At 53.6% G+C, this 9,979-nt stretch overlaps 1 protein-coding gene and 1 gene segment (V, D, J or C); one reads left to right on the plus strand and one right to left on the minus strand.

The window, feature by feature from the left end:
• Positions 1-3,209: 3,209 nt before the first annotated feature.
• On the plus strand, positions 3,210-3,717 carry LOC128140703 (feather keratin Cos2-3). The gene has a single exon (XM_052784915.1). The coding sequence runs from the start codon at positions 3,412-3,414 to the stop codon at positions 3,715-3,717; it is 306 nt and encodes a 101-aa protein (XP_052640875.1). The 5' UTR covers positions 3,210-3,411.
• A 1,113-nt stretch (positions 3,718-4,830) lies between these two features.
• Positions 4,831-6,925, minus strand: LOC128140702 (T cell receptor alpha variable 1-1-like). The segment is given in 2 exon segments: positions 4,831-5,837; positions 6,789-6,925. Coding segments are annotated over 2 exon segments (543 nt in total).
• Positions 6,926-9,979: the final 3,054 nt, after the last annotated feature.

Below are 9,979 nucleotides of genomic sequence, written 5' to 3' on the forward strand. Positions count from 1 at the left end.
ATGAGCGCATTGTTCTTTAAAAAGCCTTTCAATAGCACTCAGCACGATCTTCTCCACAACTTTTCCAGGGACTGAGGTTAGACTAACAGGTCTGCAGTTTCCTGGGCCTTCCCCCATGCCCTTCTTGTAAATCGCAATAATATTGGCCACCTGCCAGTCAGCAGGGACCTCCCCAGACACCTTCGTCACCCAAGTGATAGAGGATCCAGCGAGACCAATGAGGTCTGCTGGACCTCCTATGCACCAAGCAGGAAGGGCTTGTTAGGGATGTGAAGCTCAAGGGCAGCCGGGGCTGCATTGACCACGAAAGGCTGGAGTTCAGGATCCTGAGGGGAGGGGAGGAGAGTAAAAAGCAAACTCACAGCCTTGGACTTCAGGGGAGCAGACTTCTGGCTCTTTAAAGAGCTGCTTGGACACGTCCCCTAATATAAGGCCCTGGAAGCCAGAGGGTCCCCGGAAAGCTGGTTAATATTCAAGGATCACCTCCTCCAAGCTCGAGAGCAGACCATCCCAATGAGGAGGAAGTCAGGCAAGCATGCCTGGAGGCCAGCGTGCATGAACAAGTTGATCCTGGCAAAACCAAAACACAAGACGGAAGCATACAGGAGGTGGAAGCAAGGACAGGTAACCTAGGAGGAATTAAGGGTCACTGCCTAAGCGTGCAAGGATGAGATTAGGAAAGTCAAAGCCCAACTGGAACTGAATCTGGCCACGGATGTCAATGGCAACTAGGCTTCTGTAAGGACACAGGTGACGTGGAAAAAGCTGAGGTGCTGAACGCCGCCTTTGCCTCAATCTTTACTAGCAAGACCAGCCTTCAGAATCCCAGGTCCCTGAGACCAGTGGGAAAGTCTGGAACAAGAGAAAGATGTACCCTTGGTGGAAGAGGATCAGGTCAGGGAATACTCCAGCAAACTACACATAGGTACATGCATCCAGTGCTATCTCCACAGGAAAAAATGGAGTTCAGGTCATGTATCCCATTTCCTGCACACACTCCCTGTCATAGATAATATAGCCCCGTGCTTCTTCTGGATTTTTGTTCACGGGTGTGAAACACTGGTGCGGGTTTACATTACAGATCTGTTTATAGCACACCCCGCACTTCCAACTTTACGTTCGTGCTCTTCTTCTGCCTCAGCCTTAAACTTCTCACAGAAAATCATAGCCAAACAATCAACGTCTTTTTAACAGCTGTGGCTTTGCGCCTCTGTAAGCGTTCTCCAGACCTGCACAACAGCCAGCAACTGGGGCACCTTTTCATTGTCCCCAGGTCAAATGCACAGTCACGAGAAGGCAGTGCCATCAACGGTATTTATAGCTATGGCCATGGTTATACAATGTATGATAAAGCTCACAAGAGTTTCTCACTCCAAACACCTTCCTGACACCCTTCACACCATAATAAAGATGTAAAAGGAGGTCTTGGAATATCTGAGGTTGTCGCTTGGTTTAAAACTCCCCCAATCCTTTTTCCGCTCTGACAGGAGGATGGTGCGTATGTTAACATGCCCTCAAACAAGGGGATGTCATTCAGCATGACTTTCCTCCGCACAGACCACCCCAGTTTGGCTTGTAGCTCTTTTGTTCTGCATAACAATTCTCTACCTCTCAGGTCCCTTGTGGCTCTAAGTGCCATGTCACTCCCCGCAAAACAGAGATAATTGTTGCTGCTATTTAGATCAAAGAAATAGCACCGCTTTTTGTCTCTAATTTTGGAATGGGGGATAGACTGCAGGTTTTGCGTACCCCACGCCCAAAGGCTTTTACAGTAATGACAGCCAGGTGGAAAGTCTGACCAAAACACGGCTCTCTTTTACTTGGTTGGAGAGTTCTGACCCAGCCTAAAAATGTCACAATGTTCACAGTGTTTAAAGTCACAGCAGGAGAACATAGAGTCATGCCTGCTGACCGCTTCAAGATGGAGATGAGCATAACCAGGTTCAAATAGCTGGTGCAAATGATGAAAAACTTGCTCTACACCCCGAACAAATGTGTCATAAGCTTCATGTAGTGAGTGAAGTCTGATGTAAATCAATATATCGGTCTAGCTCCAGATCTCTGGAGCCTCGGCCAGAGGTTAGGGTTATGGTGAGTGCCTGACATGCTCCATGGAAGCCATGGGGCGAACTTCTGCCTCCTTCAACTCCTGCTGCATTTCTGAGTGGGGACCAGAATGGACTCTCAAATGCTCCTTCAGGACCTGGGAGTGCAGCAGGCAGCCTCTGCAGGGAAACAACCTTGTTGTGTTCAACCGCCTCTTGCCCTGTGGGGGGCTGCAGTAAGCGAGAAGTGCCTTCCAGGTGGTCATCTTCTACCCTTGTGGAAGATGTGTTCACTGGCCCAGCATGCTCAGAAAAACAGTTTGCATTAAGGGCCCTTGTGATCCCTGTAATCCCCTGCCAGTAAGATGCCAAAAGAGGTCAACAAATTTCTCCGGAGGGCAGGTTTAGGAGGAAGAGGATTGAAACCCAGCAGCGCAGCCCACCTGCCTGGGAAACCGACCACAAGTGAACATTGGAGCAAGTTGGGAAGGAGGGAGGGAGGGAAAAAGAAAGACACGGCACGTCCTCACACAGGGAAGCCCGTGGGTGACCAGTCAAGGATTGCAGGGCTGGGAGCAGCTGGGCCATTCCTGTCAACGTGGCCACAGGCAACCCCACCAGCGTGCCCCAGGCCAACATCATTTGCCTGCACTGCACCCATCCGGTACCTGAACTGAGTCTTCTGCCAGCAACGTCGCGTTCCTGTCCTGGAAATCCTGGGGCCTCTCAATCCCAGCACTCAGAAGAAGCCTCCATGAGGGAATGGGTACGGCATAAGCCAGGAAATGAAAAGGTGTCATCAGGGAAAACAACCACCCAGCCCATGTCATTAGCTGGGATGTTTTCCGTTCATCATGAGCACCTTGGAAAATTGTCACTTCCGTAGAAGCTCCCGCTGGGTCTGGGGCAGGTCAGGGCCACCATAAAGCCAGCCCAGCTCCTTGCTCTCTCATCCACCTCTCTCACGTCCTTCTCCTTGGGAACCAGGTGAGTCTGAAGGCCTTTCCTCATGTTATTTTCTGCTCATGCAGATGCATGCTCCTCAGTCCTATGCTGGGTCATGGTGCTGCTTGTCATGGGAGGGGGAAGAAAGGTGAAGGTCTCACTCAGAGAGTGTCTGGGACTTGGCTGAGGAGGCTCTTCTTTTAAGAGATAGTCAGCAGCTTCTTTGGGCCTGGTGACACTTTGCAGTACCGTGTCTGGATAAGGCTGAGAAACCCTTTTGCCTCACTGCCCAGCTTCTACCTCCCAGCTCAGCAGGTGCCTTTGACTTTGCTGATGGACTCATGGCAGACGGCTTCTCGCATGTACCAGTGCTGTGATTCCTCTGTGCCCTCTCTCCCAGGTAAACTTCTGGACCTGAGAGATGTCCTGCTACAACCAGTGCCAGCCCTGCCAGCCCTGCGGCCCGACTCCACTGGCCAACAGCTGCAATGAGCCCTGCGTCAGGCAGTGCCAGAACTCCACCGTTGTCATCCAGCCCTCCCCAGTGGTGGTGACCCTGCCTGGCCCCATCCTCAGCTCCTTCCCGCAGAACACCGTTGTGGGCTCCTCCACCTCCGCTGCTGTTGGCAGCATCCTCAGCTGTGACGGAGTCCCCATCAACTCCGGGTGCTGTGACCTCTCCTGCATCACCAGCCGCTACTGTGGCAGAAGGTGCCCCCCCTGCTAAAGCCCCTGGTGACAGCCCGGGCAAGGACCACCCCAAAACCAGCAGCGGATGCTGAACTGAGGACAGAGCTCCCGGCCATTCATTTCAGAGAGGCTGAACATCCAGTGCTGCCCTTCCAAAGGAGGGCAGCGGAGGCCCTCTGAAAACATGGCCAAAGTCTAAATCCCCTGCCTTCCACTACCTCCGATCTCTTTCTTGCCTTCTTTTGTTCTTCTGGGCCGTAAGATCCCCAGACCCAACCTGGGGCATCTGCTGACCCCGCTCTCTCTGCGGTGCAAGCAAATGGATGTCCTGCAGGATCTCCACCATGGGCAATGGGCGCAGACTTTCAGCAGCTGCTATTGCTCTCCCTGCACCGGCAGCCTCCTCTAGAATTGAACTCCCTTCCCTCTTCAGAGTCATTAAAGTTTTCCGCATCACAGCCTCTGCCTCCACGTAATCCTTTTCTTGGTGGACATTGTCTCGTGGTGCCAAGGACGAAAGGCATTGCCTTTGGTTGTGGGGGGAGAAGGTGAGGACGCAAGGGAACTTTTCATCATTTGCAGAGGAAGGGGAGGGTGGGAGACAGGGCAATGGGTCCCTTGCAGTCACTGCCTCTTGAAGCCGAGGAAGACATACTCAGCTGCTCCACAGCCAGTGGAGATCAGGCCCTGCATTCTGGCATCTCTGCTCAGGTATGGCCCCTTGGCCTCAGAGCAGGTCCTGCAGATGGGGAGCCCAACCACTGCTATCCCCCAGTGAGGAGCCCCGTGGTGCTGGAGGCTCTGAGAGGTCAACAGCTGACAAACCTGTGCAGAAGGGAATGCTACCTACACACCCTCTACACCCTCCACCCCCCAAACAGTGCCCTGCACAGCCCAGCAGTTACACAGGTGTGCAGGGCTAAGGTGACTCACAGGCTGATGTTGAAATCAGCCTGGCCAGGCCACACACCAGGGGCCTCATGCTTCTCACACAGCCCCAGCTCCCACCAGACAGGGAGCCCAAGGACAGCAGCCAGTGCCCAAGCCCCCATGGCTGCTCTGTGGTGCCTGGCCTTCTGCCGAGCATGAAGGAGCTTTCCTCAAAGCTGGCTCTTCTCCTGGCAGGGCTTGTTGCCCACCTCTGCCTGGAGGTCTCTTCCCCCATTGTGCTCTGGTACAGAGTTGTACAGCCTGGTCCCACTGCAGAAGAAATGAGGCAGGGCTGGGGAAAGCCCACGAGGCAGGGCATGAGGAGGCCTCCAAGGACCGGCACAGTGCACTGGGGGACAGCAGGTCCTCTGGATCACAGCACATAGGCATGCAGCAACTGGAGGAGCCACAGAGTAGTTCTGAGTATTTTCCAAAATTGTTGTAAGCATGTAATTCCTGGAAGGAGCGTTGTCCTGTGGCATGTTATTTACATTTTTCGTCTTACTTTGAACTCTGACCTCCGAGGGACACATCCCGGAGCAGGTACTCTAAGGAACAGGCTTGCAGGAATACCTGAAGAAGCAATGTGCAGTAGACAAAACCAGAAAGTTAAGAGCAGCAGGGAACCATTGCAGAAGCGGTCCCAACCTCCTACATTGCCCATCACTTCTCCAAAGCCATGGGCAGGATAACCACATAACCCACGGTGAAAACGAGGGAACCTGAGACTCGTTCACCACCTTCTTCTTCCTCTCAAGCCACTGACACTGTCCTCTCCTGGAAGAGGATTTTGACCTGCAGAGCTCTGGGTGTACAGGGCAAGCAACACTGCCAGGGGAGAGCTGAGGGCCCCTTCCCCCAAGCTCAGCCTCACACAAACCAATGCCCTCTCTCCCCTGGCTTCTTGCACAGCCAAGGAAACTTCCTGCACCAGCGTGTCTTGCACAGCACAGAGGTACAAGGCAGCGTCAGAGACCTCGACTTCCTCCAGCTGGAGAAGGCTGTTTTTCCCTGTGGTGTTCAGCAATGTGGTGAGACGGCCACTCCGCCTGGGGCCAGCTGCTGCCTGATATGAGATAAGCTGTGGGGCTTGGCCTTTCCTCTGCTGGTACCAGAGCAATCCATCAAAGTTAGTGACCTGGTAGGTGCAGGTGGTCTGGAAGGTGTCTCTCTCCTTGACTGTGACTTGTCCTTCTTGCTGGGTGACGGTGGTCTGCCCCATGGTGCCTGGAAGAAAGCAAGGGTCAGCGGCTGTGCAGGGAAAGGCTCCAAGATGCAAAACAAGAGGGGATGCAAAGTGCCAGAGGAGAAAGTTCCCTGTGTCCTGCTCTGCAGCAAGACCCCCATGGGTGGGAACAGCAAGGTGGTGAGTGTCTTTGGGCAGGAGGTCTGAGACCTCAGCTCAGCGTGGATCCCATAGCACAGTAATGCCAATAACCTCCCACAGGGATACCCCCAGAGAGAGCTGTGCTTTCACCCAGGTCTTCCATCCTCACTCTCCTACTGCCTGGAGGCTCCAGGGAAGAGCCTGTAGTGCCTGGCCTTCCTGTGCTGGCTCCAGGACACCTGCAGCAGGGTGAGGGACCCGGGAACTCCTGTGAGAAGTTTCATCCTGCTCCCCATTCCCTGTGCTCTCAAAAGGCTCCAAGGTCAAGGGCGGGGAGGGAAAAGGAAGCCCTGGCATTGCAATCACACAGGAGCAATGGATAGCCAGGGCATGCTGCATGACATGTGCCAGCCAGGAGAGATACTGGCACACCCTAAGAATGAGAGTGGGATGAGAGAGCTTTCATGTCCCTGCATCATCTTTCAGAAGTGCTGTGCGTCAGAAAATAGGTACTGCTGAGAGAGCAAAGAGCTTCTGCAGTCATATGTCTGTGAAACGCTGGGCCCAGACAGATCAGCAGAGAGAGGCAGAGAGAGGTGGATGGTTGGCAAGAGACAAGGAAGGGCAGGGGTCTAAGATGATCAGCAGAGGAGATGCTTCCTCTTGGTCTCATTTTTCTTTTCCATCGGTATCTGCATCTTGAGAAAGCAGGTGCAAATCCACCCGTGTGATCTGATGTTTCCCAACATTTGCCCATAATTCAAGAGCAGCTCCCTGCAGAGAACTGTTGAGGGGGTGAGGGTCTCCTGGGGGGAAGAGGAATCAAGCCTCCAGTCAAAGCCAGTGCTTACCTAGTGGTTGCCTCAGGAAAGCAGCGAGGATGAGATACCCGAGGTGCATGCTGAGACCAATCCTCCTGCATGTGTGAGAGAGACTCAAAAAAGCCACACGTCCCCACCAAGAGCCCTGAGAGAGCACAGCTGCCGGAAATGACTCGGCAAGGGCAACAAAGAATGAAACAGGGAAGACAAAATGCTTCTCCTTAGCACGCTTGAATTGCCCGTGCTGTGGTCCTCCCTCCTCCAGCAGGGACACGTGTTGCTCCTGCAGACACCACCTTTGCTTTTCCAAGGTGAGGGGTTAAAGGGGGATAGACATGCACCTGGTGACCAAGCTCTCTGACACATCCTCCTCTGCAACGTCTTGGGAGTCTCTCTTTCCTTCATGCCTCGTGCCTCTTGTTTCACCAACCTCAAGACCACGGTTGAGTTGGCCTCTCCTGGCTCCTGTATGGTGCCCCAAGCTCCTCTCAGCACACCCCAAGGCTGCAGCTCTCACAAACACAATGGTCAACAACCCCAAACCCTGCAGACACCAACTGTCCCACTCAGCCCCTCCAGGCACTGTGGACTTTCTCCCTCTATTCAGGAGAAGATATCTCAGGAACCGATAAAGGACGTTTCTAGCCACACTGCCCATCCCATCTCATAAATCTCATAAATCAGCTTCTGAAAAGCTTGTTGGGGGAAAAAAACCCAAACCACTCAAATGCAACTAAACAGTCCTTTCACTTGACCATAACCCTTCCATTCTCGGTTTCCTCAAAACAAGTAGGATCTGCATTTGACCTCTCCTTCCTTGTAGCCTTTAACAAATCCTTGTAGCCACACTATTTTTACTCTTACCATAGCACAATTTAGGTTGGATAGGTCCTCTGCAGATCACCCACTCCAAGTCCCTGCTCAGAGCAGGTCTCATTAGATCAGGCTGCTCAGGGCTGTGCCTGTCATGCCTGGAAAATTTCCAAGGCCAGAGCCTGTACAATATCTGTGAACAGTGCATTCCAGTACTTGAGAATTTTCAGGGTCAAAACAGAGTGAGAAATAAAAAGACCCCAGGCATGGTCTCAGGAGTGACAGAGGAGAAGGATCACTTCCCTGGCTGGCTACCCTTTTAAAAAGACATCTCAGAGTGCAGTTGGTCTGATTTCCTACAAGGGCACAGCTGCTTGTGCTGCCCTGGGCTCCCAGACACCACCACTGAGGCTAGCATGCAACCTGGCCTGTTGGAAGCCCATCCAAGGAATGCCTGGAGAAGGCGTCCTTTGCCAGTTCAGGACAGGGGCCTCTGCCGTTGCAGAAACCAGGTTTTCCCCTCTGCTTCTGCAGCCCGGGAGCATGGACCTTGAACAGCTGAGTGAGCTACTAGAGCCGTGCGGGCTTCCCTGGGGACCAGCTGTACAGAAATCTTTCTGGTCAGTGGACGGCTTTCAGCTTCAGCAAACCTCAGACCTTCGACCCCTTTGGGAAACATAGCACTTCTCTTTCTGACTGCCTCTGAGACATGACCTTGGCACCTCTTGAGCCCCCTTTTTCTCTCGGACCCTAGGCACGCCCAAGCTTTCATCCCATCTCTGGGACTTCACCTGCACCCCAAAAAGCTCTGCATTTGGTGTGGAGCCAAATCCTCTACAACAGCCTCATGGTCTGGGACCTATGGAGAAAGCCTGAGGGTTTCGGTCACCTCTACGTCATTGTCTCGTGTCTGTGTTGGGCTCAAACTCCTGCCTCTGCGGGATGGCTTCCGAGGACCGGAAGAGATCCCGTGGTGGGAAACGATGGAGAAGCTCGGAAGAAGCTGGATGCCGATTGCGATGGTGCTCGATGGCGGTGGCAGTGCTGATGCTGACGACAATGCCTGGCGGCAGGGGAAGCGCCCCGGGGCCCGTGGCCCGGAGGGGCTGGGTGGGGCAAGGTGGCCCCGGCGAGCAGAGCAGCAGCCCCCCCTGGCGGGCATGGCTCGGGCTGTCAGAGACTCCTAGAATGGGTTGGGTTGGAAGGGACCTTGAAAGACCATCTAGGCCGACCCCCCGCCATGGCGGGGACATCTCTCACTCGATCCGGTTGCTCAGAGCCCCGTCCAGCCTGACCACGAACACTTCCAATGACGGGAATCCACAACTTCTCTGGGCAACCCATTCCAGTGCCTCACCACCATTATCGTAAAAAATTTCTTCCTTACAACAGCAGCAGCTGACTAGCCTAAGCAATGTTGCAGCTGCTTTCTGAGAAGATTGCTAACAAACCCATGTGGCTGGCACCTTCCTTCCTGATGCTGCACTTGCAGAGCATAGTTAGGAGCTGAACTCCTTCCAAGGGAGGCGTGTCACGGTTGGAGGGGGACCTGCATAGGAGCCTTCCAGACCAGGTGAGGACCCTTGGAAAAAACCAGCCTTTCTAGGAGACTCTCAGGGCACAAGGCTTTTTCTCCTGGCGCCTGTGCAGCGCTGGGCACAGCCTCCTGTCCCCACGCCCGTGGCTCTGGGGACTGCTCCAGTGCTAAAAGACGATGCAGAGACAGACTTCTCCAGCAGTGCAGCTCCATCAGCTCTAATGAGCCAGGTTACAGCCCAGACACACAACCCTTTGCTGATGTGTGAGCATGTCAGGGCAGCACCTCTCCCTGCTTTGAAGATGGAACTGGTCCCAGACCTCCACAACTGCCCTACAGCGATCACCAGGGATTGGCTGGACCTTGTCAGACTTTGGGATTTCTTTGCCTTGTTAGGTGGGCAACCCCTGGAGCTGCAGCAATAGGGATTGTCTCTAGCTTTGACTTTGTCTCTCATGAATGGACTTCACATGTGAACAGGCTGAATGTCCAAAAAGGACCCTGCAGCTTGGACCCCAATCCACCTTTTCTCTTTCCTCTAATGAGAACACAATCAGGTGAACCACTTCTGCCCAACCCACAAAAGCCCTTTGCTGTCATTAATCCACCAGGGATGGCTGGTGCCTGATTTAACTTCTTTAACACTGGGCTTTCAAGGACTTGCCTAAAGGTGAGGGGCACAGAGGCAGAGAGCTGGCTGGTGGAGTCCTGGTTATCAGAATGTTGGGGGAGGCTGTGCTTCCTCATGTGTCTGTGCATCTGTCTGTTCTTGTGGGCGTATTTGTGCCTACGTGTTTGCATTTGCAACTGCACATGTGAGAGTGAGTGTCTGCCAACGTGTGTGTGAACAAGTGCATTTCTGTGTGTGTCT

Source organism: Harpia harpyja, chromosome 4, assembly GCF_026419915.1.
Source record: "Harpia harpyja isolate bHarHar1 chromosome 4, bHarHar1 primary haplotype, whole genome shotgun sequence".
NCBI classification, from domain to species: Eukaryota; Metazoa; Chordata; class Aves; order Accipitriformes; family Accipitridae; genus Harpia; species Harpia harpyja.